This window comes from Homarus americanus, unplaced genomic scaffold (assembly GCF_018991925.1).
Source record: "Homarus americanus isolate GMGI-L3 unplaced genomic scaffold, GMGI_Hamer_2.0 scaffold16430, whole genome shotgun sequence".
NCBI lineage: Eukaryota > Metazoa > Arthropoda > Malacostraca > Decapoda > Nephropidae > Homarus > Homarus americanus.
Genome location: NW_024729259.1, coordinates 4,550,592 through 4,573,113, shown reverse-complemented (window position 1 = coordinate 4,573,113; position 22,522 = coordinate 4,550,592). Strand labels below are relative to the sequence as shown.

General features: G+C 48.4%; 1 protein-coding gene across 2 annotated transcripts in view; it reads left to right on the top strand.

The window, feature by feature from the left end:
- Window positions 1–2,685: 2,685 nt before the first annotated feature.
- The window catches only part of LOC121866440 (serine-rich adhesin for platelets-like), a 37,359-nt gene continuing 17,522 nt past the window's right edge, over window positions 2,686–22,522 (top strand). Inside the window, exons 1-3 of one of the 2 annotated variants that reach the window (XM_042366107.1) lie at window positions 2,686–2,723; window positions 19,020–19,152; window positions 21,492–21,633. In XM_042366107.1, coding sequence (XP_042222041.1) covers window positions 21,508–21,633 — 126 coding nt within the window. In that variant the 5' untranslated portion in view covers window positions 2,686–2,723; window positions 19,020–19,152; window positions 21,492–21,507. The remainder of the gene's footprint in view (window positions 2,724–19,019; window positions 19,153–21,491; window positions 21,634–22,522) is intronic. The other variant, XM_042366108.1, reaches the window with a different exon arrangement.

The window sequence follows — 22,522 nt, the reverse complement described above, 5'->3', positions numbered from 1 at the left end:
GATCTCTTTTGGTAAGGTATTCTGTACAGTTCAATGGTTTTATTCATTCCTATACAGTATTGATTTAAATGAATATACATACAGGAATCTAACACTTTCATATATGACCGTTTGAAAATCTGGTTCGCTATGCAGCTACTAGATCATCAGCTGTGGAAATAAAACGTTTTTATAATAAAAGAGTTTGTTTCATTACATCTTAAAGAATTTGATAATTTCCACAAATATTAAACACCTAACATGCTGGTTCTGTTATTCAAGGATCTGGAACAAGTAGTGATAATTGGTATGTAAAATGAGCATTATAGTCGAAGGAAGAGGTACTGTGGGAAACAGGTGGTTTGGTTCACACTCAGGATGGGATGCTCAGAGGAAGACAGCTTGTGGGTCGCCACGCTCGCCGGCGGGAGCGAGGGCCGCCAGGCAGCGGCGGAGGTGGTGTTGCTTGCTGCGGCTGTAGCTAGAAGAAGAGAGAGGTCACCACGAGGTCAGGTCTTAAATAGCGGGGGTAGGCGTGGCTTAGTAGTTGACCTCCGTGATGTATGGTGGCGCTGGTTGACCCAGACCACGAGGCATACACTGGGAATTCGCGGGGTCGGCTACTCAGCGACAAACAGCGCTTGTAGGGGAGAACCACTACAACACTCTCCCTTCCTCCAGGCGGTGTAGGAGACTTGTTGTCTGCAGGGTTGCATGGCACATGTGAGGCAGAATGGGCGGTGCATGCCACATGTGAGCCATAACGGCGAGGGCGTGGATGAGCCGGCCGCTAGAGGAGACAACTGTCTAGATATACAATATCTGTGGGAGTAGAGAGGGAGAAAAAGGGTGTGTGGAGGCGATAAATGTTGTGATTCCCTCACGGCAGGTACAGAGTCGTCAGATGCACCTGCTGGGGTGTGTGGGCCTGGGTCAGGAGCAGGGGCTGCGTCAGCAGAAGCGGATGAGGGCTCGTGACAGCAGCTGGGTCCACAACAGCAGCAGGGTGCAGGACAGTAGCAGGGGGGTACCTGAGGGAGAAAAGAGGGGTGTGTGGGTCCGCACTCAGGCGCATGGGCAGCGTCGGGAGCAGGGGCTGCATCAGGAGGAGTGGCAGGGGGTACTACTGGGCCAGGGGCAGCGTCTGACAGGACGGGTGTGCTGGGGTAGGTAGGACGTGGTGCTTGGGGCAGGAAGAGGAGCTGGTGTCTGCTTAGAGAAGCAGTGCTGCTCTAGGGTGTCTAACCTGCGGTTGTAGAGACAGTAGCTGTAGAGCCGATGAGAGCTGCTTCGGTGGATAAGCCAGTCTTCCATGTTGCTTGAAGACTGGGAGAGTGATCTGTTTCTCCTCCATCCTGTGTGAGTGCGAATCTCCGGGGTCACCATTTGTGGGAAACAGGTGGTTTGGTTCACACCAGGATGGGATGGAGACAGGAAACTCACAATGTGCTCGTATACATGTTGTATTGATGTATAATGCAGCTTGGTGCTGGGAAGGCAGCATGGTTACAAGCGTTGAGTAGAGAGAGCTGGTTGGTGAGGGTGCTCAGAGGAAGACAGCTTGTGGGTCGCCATGCTCGCCGGCGGGAGCGAGGGCCGCCAGGCAGCGGCGGAGGAGGTGGTGTTGCTTGCTGCGGCTGTAGCTAGAAGAAGAGAGCGGTCACCACGAGGTCAGGTCTTAAATATTGGGGGTAGGCGTGGCTTAGTAGTTGACCTCCGTGATGTATGGCGGCGCTGGTTGACCCAGACCACGAGGCATACACTGGGGAATTCGCGGGGTCGGCTACTCAGCGACAAACAGCGTTTGTAGGGGAGAAATCCACTACAGTACTACGTCCGCCAGACCACTAGGGTAAGTAGGATTTTTAGTTTCCAGACAGCTCTGTTGCTCACAATCTTTAATTGTTGATGAACTAGTGTAATTATTGACATTGTTGTGCGATTAAAGAGGTTAAATACTTAAGTTACTTATTTATGTCCTTTGGAAACCGATGAAAATGAAAATGTGGAAAATATGTAAATAACACGGGGATGCGATCTACTCGACATGTTGAACTAAGCGCCCAGAAGTTGAGGCTACAGTTACCTCCCTCACTCTCCCTTGACCATGAACCCACACTACAGTCTCCAGTCACTTGAACTCTCCATCACAGTTCACCAGTCATCGCAGGCGTCACCACAGTTCCCAGTTAGTGACGTGTGAGGGGAGGGGAGGGGTGACCTGTGAGGAGAGGGAGGGAAGGGATTAACTGTGAAGGGGGTGATTTGAGGGGTGGGCACTTGTAAAAAAGGTACATCTTGGTAACAATGTATCCAATTTACTATGGCCACACTTACTATGATATTCTTCTGTGACCACACTTATATGTCTGTAAATTCCACTAGAGCCACACTTAACATATCACACTGGTCACACTTAACATACAGTATTATTCTGGCCACTTAACATATTACACGATGGCCACATTTAACATATTATATACTATGGCCACACCCACATGATTCAGGGAATCAATAATTCTTTACATTATAGCATTCGAGCACAATGCATCTTCACGCCACAGGTATAAAACCCGCCTTTGCCAATATATGACGGCATTGAGGTGGTGTCGCCTGTGTAATAGTGAAGTGTGAATAGCACAACCCTCCACCAAAGCCACCAGGAGGCCCTATCCTTCCAAGCCTCCTGTCTCCACACATCGCACGCTGCCGGCCTAAAGAGAGAGAACACAGCCACGACACAGGTAAACATACAAATAACGCAAATTCCTCAACCGTGTACTGTATTGAGTGTACAGAAAGGGCAACGATGGAAATTGAAATACAGTGTGTGTGTGTGTGTGTGTGTGTGTGTGTGTGTGTGTGTGTGTGTGTCCACCATCATAAAGGCAATGCCTCATTGTCCCCATCCTCAATGCTCGCGTTATATAGTGATGAAACAAAATAATTACACTGAAAAGATGTCGCGAAGAATAACGTGTTTGTGGTGTACGCGGCTCAAGAGGTGGATTACGTATTATCGTGACATGTGCATCGAGTTTTGTGATATCTTTGTGTGTGTTGGTGTAATACGTAGGGAGGAGGGAAGGTTCTCCAAGGTACAGTATATATGGGACAGACAAAATAGTTGAGAGCCTTAAAAATAACCAACCCACATACCCAGTTCACGTCAATGTTGAGTCACACATCCTGTAGTCCGTGCCAGCGACCGTTTTCTCTCTCTCAGCTCTTGCCCAATGTGACTGACTTGACTGCCAATCTTAAGTCCCTCGTGGAGATCAGAAGTGTGACTGACTGCCTCCCTTAAGTCCCTCGTGAAGATCAGAAGTGTGACTGACTGCCTCTCTTAATTCCCTCGTGAAGATCAGAAAATTGACTGACTCTAAATTCGTCAAGACACACAGAGATTTAGCCGACGGGTGAAACATGATTTTATGAACTAATTGACAGCAAGACAAAGTTCTATAGCGTGAGAGTGGAGGCGGTGGCGTGGCTCATACAGGTGTGGGCATGAGTCAGACAGGGTGTGGGCGTGGGTCAGGCAGGGAGGGGCGTGAGTTAGGCAGGCGTGGGCGTGTGAGAGGGGAGGCCTGAGGCACACAGATGTGGGAGTAAGTTAGACAGGTGTGGGTGTGGGTCAGACAGGTGTGGACGTGGGTCAGACAGGTGTGGGCGTGGGTCAGACAGGTGTGGGCGTGGCCTTGTACCGATGCAACATGACTTTTACCGAGGCAGTGGTCCGCACACTAACTGACCCTCCCCATCTGGTGGGGACAGGAGGGGGACATCACCCCTTGTGCTATGGTGAGGGATACCACCACACCACACCACACCACCAATACACGTATACCACATTACCACACCTTACTACTCTACTACCACACCACAGCACCAATACACTACTACACCATCACACCACACCACCACACGACCAATACACTGTCTCACCACCACACTCCCTCATTACTCCACCAATTAATGATCACGAGACAATGACAGCAACACAGCGATCTTGGGGGAGTGAGGCGTGACCCACACACCCTCTGTATAAGGTGTGGACAGGTGCGACCCCTCCACCTGTGTCAGTCACCCCATACGTGTGTCAGTCGCCCCATACCTGTGTCAGTCACCCCATACCTGTGCCAGTCGCCCCATACCTGTGCATACCTGTGTCACACCCCATACCTGTGTCAGTCGCCCCATACCTGTGTCAGTCGCCCCATACCTGTGTCAGTCGCCCCATACATGTGTCAGTCACCCCATACCTGTGACAGTCACCCCATACCTGTCAGTCGCCCCATACCTGTGTCAGTCCCATACCTGTGTCAGTCACCCCATACCTGTGCCAGTCGCCCCATACCTGTGCATACCTGTGTCAGTCACCCCATACCTGTGCCAGTCGCCCCATACCTGTGCATACCTGTGTCAGTCACCCCATACCTGTGCCAGTCGCCCATACCTGTGCATACCTGTGTCAGTCACCCCATACCTGTGTCAGTCGCCCCATACCTGTGTCAGTCGCCCATACATGTCAGTCACCCCATACCGTGACAGTCACCCCATACCTGTCAGTCGCCCATACCTGTGTCAGTCGCCCCATACCGTGTCAGTCACCCCATACATGTGTCAGTCACCCCATACCTGTGACAGTCACCCCCATACCTGTGTCAGTCGCCCCATACCTGTGTCAGTGGCCCCATACCTGTGTGTCAGTCGCCCCATACCTGTGACAGTCACCCCATACCTGTGCAGTCACCCCATACCTGTGACAGTCACCCCATACCGCCTGCCAGTCCCATACCTGTCAGTCGCCCCATACCTGTGTCAGTCGCCCCATACCTGTGTCAGTCACCCATACCCAGACACCCCATACCTGTGACAGTCACCCCCATACCTGTGTCAGTCGCCCCATACCTGTGTCAGTCGCCCCATACCTGTGTCAGTCTGCCCCATACCTGTCAGTCACCCCATACCTGTGTCAGTCACCCCACACCTGTGACAGTCACCCCATACCTGTGTCAGTTGCCCCATACCTGTGTCAGTCGCCCCATACCTGTGTCAGTCACCCCATACCTGTGACAGTCACCCCCATACACTGTGTCAAGTCGCCCCATACCTGTGTCAGTCGCCCCATACCTGTGTCAGTCGCCCCATACCTGTGTCAGTCGCCCCATACTTTTGTCACTTAGATTACACCAGGTTAGGCCAGGTTAGGTTAAGGTGTTTAATCCTTAACGTCCCTAGAATATAACAAGAAAATACTGTTGGTAGGCAGTTCTCTGGGCCCTCTCGTCCTTCCACCACACATCATCGTAGGTAATGGCGACCTGACCTATTTTCTACCCACTCTCCTTGTGTATACTTGCTTCTTCAAGGCCCAATGTATAATTTGTATGTTTGTAAATTAATACACGCCCATATAAAACAAATTCACACCCACGCTTTGCCACATGTGTACAATACATACACGAAATACACAACTCATACGCCCACGTACTGGTCGCTATAAGAACAGCATCATTCCAACCACTGTAAAACTCATCAACAACTTGTGTGTTCACTCCTTGACAATCTCACTTTTGTACTGTAACTGCTGAAATTCCCTTTATATGGTCCACTCCCCGAAGTTAAAATGTGTCATTTGTATATTTTCAGTACACATGAACGCTTACACACAGAGTAGTAGTGATTAGACCCCCCGCCCCCACACACACACTGTTGTAATTGCTGTGAGAGACATTCTGAACGTGTCTGAGAAATACTTGTGATAGAGGGAGTGAGAATTACGTGTAGGTAAGTGGAGGAGGGAAGAACAGGAGTGAGAGACGTGGATGACTCAGCACTAGAGGGAAAAAAGGAGGCGCTGAAGAAAGGATCCTGGACCACAGTCAAGGTAAGTCCCGCTGCATACATCACTGAGTACATGACCTCCAGCCAAGCCCCTGTGGTACCCGCCTACACACACACACACACACACACACACACACACACACACACCTGAAGGCTAGGTCAGGTGAGGACAGAGTAAATTTGCTTCAGTTCAATAGAAGTAGAGAGTAGGTTAGGTCAAATCAGGGTTAGGTTTGGTTATGGAAGGGTAAGTTGGGTAAGCAAAAGGTTAGAACTTGACCCCACATATGAACACCCAGATCTGCAAACTGCCGCTTATCCGTCCAATCATTGCAGCCATCCTAACTTTACGTAACCTACAGTAACAAACTTATTAACACATGTGAGATGACAGATCCCTCCTCGTGTCCAGGACAGTAATAACACCAAAAATAATTCCGTAAATTCATTAAATGGTTCTCGTGTACCGAGGGACACCAAAGCGTGAATTTGTTTCAGGTGTAGAAGCAGTCGCAACACAACAATCACACCCTTGTTAACGAGTTGCATGACCCAGTGTCCGAGAAGACCGGACAACTCGCCAACTGCACTGGCTAACCATTACCCCGGAGGCAAATGGCGTAAAGAAACTTACCCATAGTTTCACCCTGCCCAGGAATCGAACCCGGGTCCGCTCGCTTGCGAGGCGAGCATGCTGACCATTATACCACAGGTCGCCACACACACACACACACACACATCTTATCTTGAAATAATAAACATCTTTACTGAGAAAACATCTCTTATAGAGTGGCAGCTGCCGTTTCTCTTTTACAGCAAAGATTGTGTTTGTTTTTTCAACGTAAGTGTGTGTGTGTGTGTATGTGTGTTTGTTGACGGTGTAGTGAGGGCTTGCAGCTACATTATGCTTAATTAAGCTACGCGCTTTCATCCTCATTGCTCGCCTCACAGAACGCTTGGCGCAACTCTTAGCGTCTGGCGCAAATCTTGTACGGCACTCTTAACCTACCACACACACACACACACACACACACACACACTACTCACTGTCATGACCATCAGGTCTAAGTGGTGAAAATGGCCAAGATGTTGAATGTCTTATCATACGCGCCCTTGATAGCAACCAAGTGTTATTGTGGTCATGGTAGGAGGGAAACAGCGTACTACAGTGAAGGCTACAGATCTCTCTCTCTCTCTCTCTCTCTCTCTCTCTCTCTCTCACACACACACACACACACACACCTGCTAAGCTAAGTGGCATCTGGGGGCGAGGTCAGGTTAGATTAGGTTAAGTTAGGTTAGACTAGGTTGTTAGGTCACGGTAGGTTAGATTAGGTTGAGTTAGGTTATGTTAAATTAGGTTAAGTTTATTTGTGTTAGGTTAGGCTTGGGAGATGAATGAGGTGAGGGGGAAACGAGTTAAGTACATGGGAAGAGTGTGTGACTGAGAGAGAACACCAGTCGGAGGGGTTATGAGGTTGAGAGACCGTGAGAGTGAGGACAGGCGTCAATGTGCGAGAGGTGTGAGGGAGGTGAGGGTTGTGAGGGCGTGAGAGGTGTGAGGGCGTGAGAGGTGTGAGGGCGTGGATGGTGTGAGAGGTGAGGGAGGTGAGGTTGTGAGGGCGTGAGGTGTGAGGGCGTGAATGGTGTTAGGTTGTGAGGGCGTGAATGGTGGAGAGGTGGAAGGGCAAGTGTAGGGGAGGGCAGATCTTGGTGGCTACATCTGCCGGGGGAGAATGGCTTTACCAGACTCATCAATCCACTCAGCTGACGAAAATGTTGTTTACATGCGGCCCGACGTTAATAATATCAAGCGAGCGAAGATTACGACTCGGCGGCGGTGGTTGTAGCCAATACTGTGACGAGAGTTATAAACATTCTTGGTGTTGTGTTAATATACACCTGTATATATGGTGATGGGAAAAATGTGTAATGTGTGTTGGTGAGGACGGCGTCACCCAGTGTTGTGTTGGTGAGGACGGCGTCACCCAGTGTTGTGTTGGTGAGGACGGCGTCACCCAGTGTTGTGTTGGTGAGGACGGCGTCACCCAGTGTTGTGTTGGTGAGGACGCGTCACCCAGTGTTGTTGCTGGTGAACGGCGTCACCCAGTGTTGTGTTGGTGAGACGGCGTCACCCAGTGTTGTGTTGGTGAGGACGGCGTCACCCAGTGTTGTGTTGGTGAGGACGCGTCACCCAGTGTTGTGTTGGTGAGGACGGCGTCACCCAGTGTTGTGTTGGTGAGACGGCGTCACCCAGTGTTGTGTTGTGAGGACGGCGTCACCCAGTGTTGTGGTTGGTGAGGACGGCGTCACCCAGTGCTGTGTTGGTGAGGACGGCGTCACCCATGTTGTGTTGGTGAGGACGGCGTCACCCAGTGTTGTGTTGGTGAGACGGCGTCACCCAGTGTTGGTGAGGTGTTGGTGAGGATGATGCGGCGTCACCCAGTGTTGTGTTGGTGGAGACGCGTCACCGTGAGGACGGCGTCACCCAGTGTTGTGTTGGTAGACGACCAACTGCCGTCAAGTGTTGTGTTGGTGAGGACGGCGTCACCCAGTGTGTGTTGGTGAGACGGCGTCACCCAGTGTTGTGTTGGTGAGGACGGCGTCACCCAGTGTTGTGTGTGGTGAGGACGGCGTCACCCAGTGTTGTGTTGGTGAGGACGGCGTCACCCAGTGTTGTGTTGGTGAGGACGGCGTCACCCAGTGTTGTGTTGGTGAGGACGGCGTCACCCAGTGTTGTGTTGGTGAGGACGGCGTCACCATGACCATTACAGAAACAAAATGGTTCACCTAAATTATTAAGAGATTCCCAGAACTCAAGGTATTAAAGTGTTGTACAGGGAGAGTCGTGATAAACACACACCTCCTGACCCTGAATCTTCCGGCTCCTGAGGTCATTATCAGGTTTAGTGATCGCAAAATAGCAACATGTCGTAAACATCTGTTAAATTCTAGTATTTACGTAAGTATTTATTTATGGGTCGGAGGACATGCAGTGTGATGCTGTGCTCAGGAGGAGGCAGGGGGTGTGTGTGTGATCGGTGGGCTATAATGTTGATCCTACAGTGACTCAACTTGCGATGTTCTAAAACCAAACTCACTTATTTACTTGTTAGTACGCTTGGTTATAATGTACACTACACTAACTAATACCACTACACTACACTCCTCCTGCTTCACTTACTGCCGGCCCTCAGACATTGACACACGGTAAACGACACTTTCCTCCTATTTCATAAATCAATATCACCAACCAGATTTTATTTATTCAAACATTTGAAACTTAAATTAAGCACATTTTTTTTCTTATGGTGACTAAATTTAACGTTGAGATATTTGTGACCCAGTAAATAAGGGACTTCATCCAGCATGTAAAAATAATAAGAGTAAAATGTGTAACACTTAAGATCTGCCTGAGAATGTCCGCCACGCAGCCCCCTGCCCCTGCCCCTCCTCTCAACAGCGATCACGCGCCCCACCCATTCACAGGCACAACCACGCCACACATTCACCACCACCCTCATACATTCTCTACCACTACACCTCATACACGCCACTGCCACACACTCATACACTTTACTACCACACACTCATACACCCTACTGCCACACACTCCATAACCCTACTGCCACACACTCATACACCTCTACTGCCACACACCTCACACCACTGCCACACACTCATACACTCCACACACACACACATACACTCTACTGCCACACACACATACACCCTACTGCCACACACCATACACTCTACTGCCACACACACATACACTCTACTGCCACACACCATACACCTACTGCCACACACTCATACACTCTATCACACACACTCATACACTCTACTGCCACACACTCATACACCCCCATCACACACACTCCATACACTCTACTGCCACACACTCATACACCCTACTGCACACACCATACACCCCATCACACACACTCATACACCCCACTGCCACACACTCACACACCTACTGCCACACACCATACACCCCACTGCCACACTCATACACCCCACTGCCACACACACCATACACTCTACACACACCATACACTCCCCACTGCCACACACTCATACACCTCCACTGCCACACACTCATACACCTACTGCCACACACTATACACTCTACTGCCACACACACATACACTCTACTGCCACACACACATACACACTCCATTACCACACACTCATACACTCTACTGCCACACACTCATACACTCTACTGCCACACACTCATACACTCTACTGCCACACTCATACACTCTACTACACACACTCATACACCTCTACCACACACTCACACACCCTACTGCCACACACTCACACTCTACTGCCACACACTCATACACCTACTACACACACACACACTCTACTGCCACACACACATACACCCCCCACTGCCACACACACATACACTCTAATACACACACATACACCTCTACTACCACACACCTATACACTCTATCACACACACACATACACCCCCCACTACACACACCATACACCCCTGTACACACACACACTCATACACCCCACACACACACCATACACCTATCACACACACCACACACCCCACTGCCACACACCATACACCCCACTGCCACACACTCATACACCCACACACACCTGCCACACCACACACACATACACCTACTGCCACACACCACACACCTACTGCCACACACTCACACCCCACTGCCACACACTCACACACTCTACTGCCACACACACATACACCCCACTGCCACACACTCATACACTCTATCACACACACACTCATACACCCCCACTGCCACACACCAACACTCCCCACTGCCACGCACATCATACACTCTACTGCCACACTCATACACTTACTGCCACACACACACATACACTCTACTGCCACACACTCATACACTCTACTACACACTCATACACTCTACTGCCACACACTCATACACTCTACTGCCACACACTCATACACTTACTGCCACACACACACACTCTACTGCCACACACTCATACACCCCACACACACACACATACACCCCTACTGCCACACACTCATACACTCTACCACACACTCATACACCTCTACTGCCACACACACATACACTCTACTGCCACACACACATACACTCTACTGCCACACACTCATACACTCTACTGCCACACACATACACTCTATCACCACACACTCATACACTCTACTGCCACACACATACACTCTACTACACACACTATACACTACTACACACACACCATACACTCTATCACACACACTCATACACTCCCACACACACACACATACACTCTACTACACACACTCATACACTCTACTACACACACCATACACTCTACTACACACACTCATACACTTACACACACTCATACACTTACTGCCACACACACATACACTTACTGCCACACACTCATACACTTAATACACACACTCACACACTCACACACACACTCATACACTCTACTACACACACACCCACACTCTACTGCCACACACTCATACACCCCTACTGCCACACACTCATACACTCTACTGCCACACACTCATACACTCTACTGCCACACACCCACACCTACTGCCACACACACACACACTCTATCACACACACACTCATACACTTCACTGCCACACACACTCACACACCTATCACACACACACACACACCCCACTGCCACACACACATACACTCTACACACACACTCATACACACCTCTACTGCCACACACACTCATACACCCACTCCACACACTCATACACTCTACTGCCACACACTCATACACTCCATCACACACACTCATACACTACTACACACACTCATACACTTACTACACACACACATACACTCTATCACACACACACATACACTCTACTCACACACACTCCACACTCTATCACACACTCATACACCTCTACTGCCCACACACTCATACACTCTACTGTCACACACTCATACACACTCTACTTACCTATGATGAATTGTAAGGTAATCATCAATACATACTTTTAACCCCCCAACCCTCACCACCCAATTTCGTCTCCAAGTGTCGTATAATGGGAGGGAGGCGGTGTATAGAGGAGGGAGGCGGTGTATAGAGGAGGGAGGCGGTGTTTAGAACGTACTGAACCGTTACTAGTTTACATTGTGTTCTTCTTATTACTGTAGATGAAGCTATGAGATACTTTGGCTGTGTTAAAGGTATTCGTGGTTTTTCGGTTTCCCACTGAGATAATGGAGGCCACTCATGCGTCCCACTGAGACAATGGAGGGCCACTCATACGTTCTACTGAGAACAATGGAGGGCCACTCATACGTCCCACTGAGACAATGGAGGGCCACTCATATGTTCTACTGAGATAATGGAGGCCACCCATACGTCCCACTGAGATAATGGAGGCCACCTACAGTCCCACTGAGATAATGGAGGGTCACTCATGAGGTCCCCTCACTAGCCTAGGGGGCCCATCACTGCTCTACTGTCGTACTCATGCATGACACAATACAGTGACTGAACGTTAAGTGGACACCGAATGTATAAACACAAAATGGCAGCAAAGTCGGGTTTGTTGAGGCATAAAACAGGACAAACTAAATGACAAACACACACTTAATAAGACTTAAGAATGAAGTAAAACACGTGGGGAGTGGAGGTCTGTTGAAAACCCTCCACCACCACCACCACCACCACTCACGTCATCACCACCTTCCACCACCACCACCACTCACACCAACACCTCCGTCCACCACCACCACCACCACCACCACCACCACAATTCACCACCACCATCACGCCAGCACCTCCTCCACCACCACCACCACCACCCTCACACCAGCACCTCCCTCCACCACCACCACCACCACCACGCCAACACCTTCCTCCACCACCATCACCTGGAGTGGGGCGATTCTTCAGGTGAGCTAATTAACTGAGTACAATATTCTCTTCTTTACTCTCTAATAAAGTCAAGGCTCTCAACTTACTGCTATACTTGTGGGTGAGTCCTCTTAATGTGGGTGTGACTTGGACAAACATCAAGGACAACCAAAGCTGTCAGCACTTCACACCTGACACACTTGAGGTGCTGGGGGTATGCATGCCGGGGCAGAGACACAGTGACAAAATGGAGAGAGGGAGCCCGGAAGTGTGATGACTGAGAGAGAGAGAGAGAGAATCAGGAGGGGGAGGGACAGAAGGAGGAGGAGGAGGAGGGTAGAGGGGAAGTGACGTAAGAGCAAGGTGAGGGAAAGAGACAGTCCAGAATGTGTGTGAGATGGACAGCCAAGGTGAAAGAAGAGAGGTAGAGATAAAGAACCAAGGTGAGGGAGAAACAGATGGGGGGAGAGCATGAGGAGAACAGATAGGGGGTGGAGTGAGAGCCAAGGTGAGGGAGACAGATAGGGGGGGAGTGGAGAGCCAAGGTGAGGAGAGAGGAGAGAGAGGCAGGAAACAATAACCAGCATGGAGGAGGTAGTGAGTGTGACGGGGGAACTGGTGTTGTCAGGTGGCGGTAACCTCAGCAGGCCTCAACCTACACATGTGAGTACAACCAACAACACGTCTCTCTGCAATGTGGTGCAAGTTGACTCAAGGAAGCCGAGGAGTGTGGGAAAGTGAAGAGGCGTGGAGCTGGTGGCTAATTTTGTGTGGTAACGAGTGAGAGAGAGACCCAAGCAGTGACACTCAGTGGCAGGGAGGAGAGGTAGGGAGTAGGGTCGTCCTGTGGGTGAAGAAGACTGCTGCCCAACATACAACAATATTCCATCCACCCTTCACTACCGTCGTTCTTTGTCCTTCAATTATGAACACAACTAAACAGGTGCCGTACAACCCTTGAACAAGCATGTGGTGTAATATTCGCTCGTAACTGTCACAGCTTGTGGTATGAAAGAGTGAGTTAAGTCCCACTGGGTGAACTTTTCGATACTAGGAGTACTCACAAGCACCCGTGAGGACCGCGCCACCTCACGTTGCACCGTCAACACTAAAGTGATGACGTAATAAGAGTGATGACGTCAGTGTTTACCCAGCGGAGGGATTTTTCCCGCAGCTGCCGGCGAGCCTGGGCGTGCTACCAGCTGTGTGGCCAGCATTTGGGGCGGGGACCAGCTGGCACTTATGCTTTACTTGGAGAGTCGTCCAGGAGAGGCAGACAGACGTCTCATTAGCCTTCACTGGAAGTTTAGGATCTTTGTGTGACTGTTCATGTGATGAAAGGTTTTTTGCCTTAGTCATAGTAGTTGTTGAGCTGAGGATGGGAAGGCCCACCACACCCACGTCACCTCACACCAACACACCCACACCACCACACCCACGCCATCACCCACACCATCACACCCACGCCATCACCCACACCACCACACCCACGCCATCACCCACACCACCCACCCACGCCATCACCCACACCACCACACCCACGCCATCATCTGCACCACCACACCCACGCCATCACCCGCACCACCACACCCACGCCATCACCCACACCACCACACCCGCCATCACCCACACCACCACACCCACACCACCACACCCACGCCATCACCCACACCACCACACCCACGCCATCACCCGCACCACCACACCCACGCCATCAACCACACCACCACACACCCACCCCATCCGCACCACCACACCCACGCCATCACCCACACCACCACACCTCCACCACCACCACCACACACTCCACCACCACCACCACCACACCTCCACCACCACCACCACCACACCTCCACCACCACACCCACCACCACCACCACCACACCCTCCACCACCACCACACCCTCCACCACCACTTTCATAATCAAGTAATGCTTCAGAATGAGGTCCAGGAAGAGGACTGACTGTACTGTATCTTAAATAATGGCGGGAGAGCTGACAGGTGTGTCAGCCCTCCTCACCCACACCTCTCTCCTCACCACACACCTCTCTCCTCCCTCTCCTCACCACCACACCTCTCCCTCCTCACCACCACACCTCTCTCCTCCTCACAAAAACATTACCTCAAACCTCAACCTAACCAAACCTAACCTAACCAAACCTAACCCAAACTAACCTAACCTAACCTCAACCTATATGTTCGACTTCCGTTTCGTCTCGTGATGTTCAACGATCAAATCATGGCCGGGTGGTGGTGGGGGGGGTGACCCAGGAAGGGCAAAGGCGGTGACGTCATGCACGATCCTCCTCCATCCTGTGAGTTCCAGGGTTCCTCTCAGTCACCTCTACGACCTAACCTAACCTAACCTAACCTAAATCTAACCTAACCTAACGTTACTTTACACTACCGAAACATTATCCAAATCTTAACCTTATATTCACCTATTTTGTTTACCTTAACCACTCCATTCTCCCTCTCACCACTCCATTCTCCCTCTCACTCCTCCATCCTCACCTCCCCCACACACACACTCCACCTATCCTCACCCTCCTCCATGTAGTTCCTCCTAACCTATCCTCCTCACCCTCCCCCCCCCTTGCTTGGCGCCAGGGTGAGTAATCTAGCCAAGGGAGATAAAGTCTCTCTGTCCTCCCTTGTCTCCGGCACCTCCCCTCCCTTCTTCTCCCTTCTTCTCTTCCTCCCTTCCTCTCCTCCTCCTCTTCCTCCCTTCACTCAGGGTGGGGAGGAGGGGGGGGGGTGAGGGGGAAAAATTATCTACCTGGGCATAAGTTAATTGTCTATTTGGGGCATATTATGTGAAGGTGTGGATGCAGGTGTGGATGCAGATATGGGTGCAGGTTTGGTTGCAGGTGTGGATGCAGATAGGCAGGTTTGGTTGCAGGTGTGGATGCAGGTGTATGGTGTTATATATTGGTGATGGCGGCCAACAAGTACACCAACACGTACACCTGCATTTCTATAAGACACACCTGCATACATTGGCATTTTTCCCAACGAGAATAATATACGTGTGTGTGTGTGTGTGTGTGTGTGTGTGTGTTGTGTGTGTGTGTTAGCGGTGTGGTGTGGTGTCGTTGTGTGGTGCGAGTGTGGTATGGTATGGTGTGGTGTGGTGTGGTGTAATGTGTTAGTTGTATAATGTGTTAGTGGTGTGGTGTAGTTGTGGTATGGTGTGGTGTGTGATATGGTGTGAGTGTGGTGTGGTATGCTGTGGTTGTGGGTGTGTGGGTGTGTGGGTGTGGTGTGGTATGGTGTGGTGTGGTAAGGGGAAGTGCGTCGAGGTTTACGTCATCTGCCACACGTGGGTAGTGTAGCGCCCACACACACACACACACACACACACACACACACACTAGACTGCCTCAGGTTAATTAATAAGCACCGTTCAGCCTCATTACCTCATCCTCAAGGTAAATACTTTATATCACCTGAAGTTTAACCTATCCTAGCGCTAACCTAACCTAATCTAATCCAACCTATCCTAGCGCTAACCTAACCTAATCTAATCCAACCTATCCTAGCGCTAACCTAACCTAATCTAATCCAACCTATCCTAGCGCTAACCTAACCTAATCCAACCTATCTTAGCGCTAATCTAACCTAATCCAACCTATCCTAGCGCTAACCTAACCTACCCCTCACCTGTCCTGATAGCATGAAATAAGCTGGGGTGTCTAATCTTCAACTGATCCGACTATTTATCAAACGGAAATTCCTGGTTAGATTTCTGTAGGTAATGCAAATATAGAACTTAAGCCCTTGAGTACGATGACTTAAGCCCTCGAGTACGATGACTTAAGCCCTCGAGTACGATGACTTAAGCCCTCGAGTACGATGACTTAAGCCCTCGAGTACGATGACTTAAGCCCTCGAGTACGATGACTTAAGCCCTCGAGTACGATGACAAACCTCCTGAATGCATGTTACTATCGTGAGTAATGTTACGCGGTCGAGCGTGAGTAATGTTACGAGGTCGAGCGTGAGTAATGTTACGAGGCCGAGCGTGAGTAATGTTACGAGGTCGAGCGTGAGTAATGTTACGAGGTCGAGCGTGAGTAATGTTATGAGGTCGAGCGTGAGTAGTTACGAGGTCGAGCATGAGTAATGTTACGAGGTCGAGCGTGAGTATGTTACGAGGTCGAGCGTGAGTAATGTTACGAGGTCGAGCGTGAGTAATGTTACGAGGTCGAGCGTGAGTAATGTTACGAGGTCGAGCATGAGTAACATTATGTGGTCGAGGGTGAGAAGTTATTAAGTCAGTGTTTATCTTGGAGAGGCGTTGAGGTCTGGCGTGGAGGTCTGGCAAGGGGAGAGGGGGAGGAGGGAGGAGGGGTGCTGCATGGCGCCAACACCATAATATTTGACTGCTGTTTGAACCGATTTAGAAATGCTTGTGGTGGTATTAATTGTGTGTGTGTGTGTGTGTGTGTGTGTGTGTGTGTGTGTGTGTGTGTGTGTGTGTGTCATTACTGTGTTATATATTCTGGGTGGCGAAGACGACGTGGACTCCCCTTACCTCACCTGTGACGCTCTTGGCTTGAAAACTGAGACATGGAACTGTGTTAAGTTGACGTCATAAAGCTGATCCTTGCATTCCTTCTTCCTCCCTCCCCCATCTCTCTCTCTCTCTCTCTCCGTAAATAACCGTATGATAGCAGTGTCCCGCTTAACGTGCATGATGCGTTCCTGAAAATCTATAAGTAAACTGGATGTATACTGTACGTTAACCGGATGTGCGTTAAGAGAATGTACGTTAACCGATGTGCGTTAAGAGAATGTACGTTAACCGATGTGCGTTAAGAGAATGTACGTTAACCGGATGTGCGTTAAGAGAATGTACGTTAACCGGATGTGCGTTAAGAGAATGTACGTTAACCAGATGTGCGTTAAGAGAATGTACATTAAGCGGATGTACGTTAAGACAATGTACGTTAACCGGATGTGCGTTAAGCGGATGTACGTTAAGCGGATACGAATTAAACGAATATATGCTAGGTTAATGTTAGCTTATGTTACTTTTAAGCGGAAACTAACTATATCTGAACTAATCACTCCAACAATACTGTACGAGGTTATTGTACCGCCTTGCTTTTATCTTACTAGGTTAACTAAATTTTTGGCAGGTAACTAATTCATTAAAATCCCACGAGAGACGATACCATCCTGAACAGAAGCAAGTATTTTGAAGGCGGGTGTAGTGATGTGATGGGTGTGGTGAAGTGGTGGGTGGTGGTGCGGTGGAGGGGTGGATGTGGTGAAGAGGTTGGTGTGGTGGAGAGGTGGAGAGGTTGGTGTGGTGGAGAGGTAGGTGGTGGAGAGGTGGTGTGGTGAGAGGTGGGTGTGGTGGAGAGGTGGAGAGGTGGGTGTGGTGGAGAGGTGGGTCTGTGAGGTGGGTGGTGGAGAGGTGGATGTGGTGAAGAGGTAATACAGATGTTCCTCTTTGAATCATTTCTTCTCACACACACACACACACACACACACAACAACAACACTACCCGACACAAAGTTAAAATATCCTCATCAGTTAGTTACCATTGTGAGTGTCATTAAGTATATTCACGTTACTGATGTATAAAGCTGTAATAATCTTAATGATGTGTAATATATAGTTTCTCTCCTAATGAGGTTTTTATTAATCTCTAACAACACCTGACGCTCAACCTGTGGCAGTGAGTGTTGGAGGTCATCATGGTGTCCACACGTCACCACTTCAAGTACAGGTGACCAACATTACCCCTCTCACCTCCCTCTGGCCGTCGTCATGCACGCCCACTGACCGTTTATAAGACGTATTGCCTGTACTCTACGTGAACACCTTGACCCTATCCACAGAGCACGTTTAAACACCACAACAATGGCGACCTTAAAACATGGAATCAAAATATAAACACCCAATATATTTTATTATTTTATACATTCGCTGGATTTTGTGTTGTTTGTCGGTATTATTGTTCCTTATTGTGTGTGTTTATTTGTTGTTATGATTCCCCGGCCTACCTGCGGAGTGTCCCCCCCCCGCAACTCTGACCGAGTCTACAGCATTACGACTCCTCCTTAACCCTCCCCCACCGCCCCCTTCACAATATCCCGGGATGAGAATTTTATTTCCCCATAATTCACCAAAATGTGTTTCCCTTTCCAGTGAGTTTGTTTTTGTGTTTCTCATTCTCGTATGATGTTACAGTTGAGACAAAGCCACGGTGTAAATACTGGTGTATGGAGGAGTGTGTGGTGGCGGTGGTGATGCAACTGCTCACCAGTGTTCGTTCTCCTGCCCCCCCAGACGCGGCGTGATGGTGTGAGACGCCCCGCCTGAGGTCGCTGCTCGTCAGCAGGAGGGGTGGCTTTCTCGAGGACCCCTTCTTCAGGGATGCCTGGGGGGACTACAACAATGCTGTCAGGAGGATCGTCGATAGGTACACTCCAATTACAATACATGTGTCGTGTTACACCAGATTTAGTCTGGGTTACAAAGTATGACTCCCGCATGACAAACTTCCACCCACTTCAAAAGACTAAAACAGTAGAATGCCCCAAGCACTGGTGTGAATCTCTAGCAGCAGCAGCAGCAGCAGCAGCAGTAATAGTAGAGCAGCTGGGTAGCAAAAGTAGCATCCCGCATGTGTCGTGTTGACCCTGTAGGTGTGTGTGTGTGTGTGTGTGTGTACAGTATTCACTCAGCAGACCACCAAGTAACGTGGCCACTTTGCTCATATACCAAAAGTCTCAACGTTATTCAGTCATTAAATACATATACCCCACACTAGTTACTGTACTTGACCGTAAAACTGTTTTTTCATTAATGATAAAATGAAGATAAAAGTAGTCAGTGAACGAACTCTACCGTGTTTGAGATTATTGTTAAAACCTCTGTTCTGTTTCAATACTATAGGGGGTGTAGGGATGTGTGTGTGTGTTAGGTTAGCCACTACAACATCACACAACAAATAAATGTTACTCTGACGATCAATAATACGACGCTATACATAGAGTAACTAATACATTCTTAAGAGACGCAAATGATCCCTGCCTATCAGTCTGTACCCGAGTTAAATCCAAACCTCACACGTGTACGACCCCTGTGCCTTACATCCCTGCTTCACTCATAACCCAAACCCCACGTCGGAGGTCACACTGTTAAGCCCAGGAAACACTGCTGGTGTATACTGACGAAGTATAGCCTGGCGAGTGAAGGTCCCTACACAGTAATCCCAACCACTTATAATTTAGTGTCTCAGTAATACACCATTAACTCCAGCTACATAATGAAGGCACACACACACACACACACACACACACACACACACACACACACACACACACACACACACACACACACACACACACACCTATGCGCCTACTGGTTCACTTAAGTGTAAATATTAGAGATGGCCAGGTTAAGTGTTGTTAATTATAGCAGGTGGAGAGAGACTTACTGTGGCCATGTCCAATAATTACTCAAAGTAGAACAAAGTGAATAACTCTATACAGTGTTATTACAGTACTTATACAGGTGAACAGGGACTTTTTGATCACACTGTATACGGTATGTGAGAAAGTGCAACTTCCGGCACTTAACTGTAACTTCCAGCACTTAACTGTAACTTCCTGCACTTAACTGTAAACTTCCAGCACTTAACTGTAACTTCCTGCACTAACTGTAACTCCCTGCACTTAACTGTAACTTCCAGCACTAAACTGTAATTTCCTGCACTTAACTGCAACTTCCTTAACTGTAATCCAGTATTAACTGTAACTCAGCATAACTGTAGCTTCAGCACTTAACTTAACTTCCGCACTTAACTGTAACTTCCAGCACTTAACTGTAACTTCCAGCACTTAACTGTAACTTCCTGCACTTAATTGTAACTTCCAGCACTTAATGTAATTCCAGCACTTAACTGTAACTTCCTGCACTTAACTGTAACTTCCATTGCCATCTCTCGACTCCAACTCCTGCCATCTCTCTCTCACTGTTTCTGTCTGTCTGTCTAACACGGCCAGGTACAATAAACAAAACTAAACCAGGAAAAAGAAACACACACACATACACACACACGTCAACCCACTGTATTTTTTTACCACTAACCCCCAAAAATATATAAATTCATCTCCACAGGGTAAGAGGTCCCGCATCAGCCCACTAGTGTATCAGCATTACATTACTAGACACTGACCGACTACCGATATATTTCCCAGTTACAGGGTGTCTCAGAAAGAATTGTATACACGCTGGTTTATATATTTTAATGTAGATCGCTTGAATGTTTTTTATCATAACATCGATATTCTCTTCACTGCTGTTGTTTGAGGACAGTGATTTTTATATATATATAACGTGATCTCCAGTAAAATATGATTGTAGTGTGTATTTTTTTCTGAGACACCCTGTACGTCATTAACTCTACGGTATCTGAAGAATAAACGTTTGGCTTATTTTTTAATTAAACTTTTTTTAATATCAGAAGGTTGCTTTAATATTGTTTACAGCAGCTAACGTATAAGGCTTGACGATCGTTGTTGACTTGTGTGGTGGTGATGCTCATATGTTTTAGTAGCCACTGATATTGTTGTATAAAAAACATCCATAATTGATATACTTAACGATTTTAATACTATGGAAGACACAGGAATATCGGTAAGGATTAGAAAGATACGTACTGTGAAAGTTATGAGTCGTGAAAGAAGGTGGTGGTAGTATTAGTAGTAGAAGTAGTGGTAGTAGTAGTAGTAGTCATGGGGTCGTCCTTTGCAGGTTCAACCATGGCGGGATGTTCGCGCCTAGGGACCGGCTCCGGGACTCCCACTACCACTCCATGTACCGCACACTCCGCTCTGCCCGCATCAACTACTCCGCCCAGGCTGCAAGGTTCAAAGATGAGGGTGACTCGTACAAGGTGGGTGAGTGAGTGAGTGAGGACAACTAACTCCATGTATGAGGCGATTTGGCTTTATTATGAGGCAAGTTGCTTTATGATGAGGTCACATTATACACTGCAGTCTTGCCTCTCCTTACACTCATTCCCCTTCATTATTCATTTGTTTATATTTTACTAATTTTATAATTTTTACTTTACTTATTGTTACGTTTTAGGTGAAATTCAGTTCATTAATTTAGTACATGTAACAGCACTTCATACACACACTATACATGTAACAGCACTTCATACAGACACACACTATACATGTAACAGCACTTCATACAGACACACACTATACATGTAACAGCACTTCATACACACTATACATGTAACAGCATCATACAGACACACTATACATGTAACAGCACTTCATACACACACTACATGTAACAGCACTTCATACAGACACACACTATACATGTAACAGCACTTCATACACACACTATACATGTAACAGCACTTCATACAGACACACACTATACATGTAACACACTTCATACAGACACACACTATACATGTAACAGCACTTCATACAGACACACACTATACATGTAACAGCACTCTATACACACTATACATGTAACAGCACTTCATACAGACACACACTATACATGTAACAGCACTTCACACACACACTATACATGTAACAGCACTTCATACAGACACACACTATACATGTAACAGCACTTCATACAGACACACACTATACATGTAACAGCACTCATACAGACACACACTATACATGTAACAGCACTTCACACACACTATACATGTAACAGCACTTCATACAGACACACACTATACATGTAACAGCACTTCATACAGACACACACTATACATGTAACAGCACTTATACACACACTAT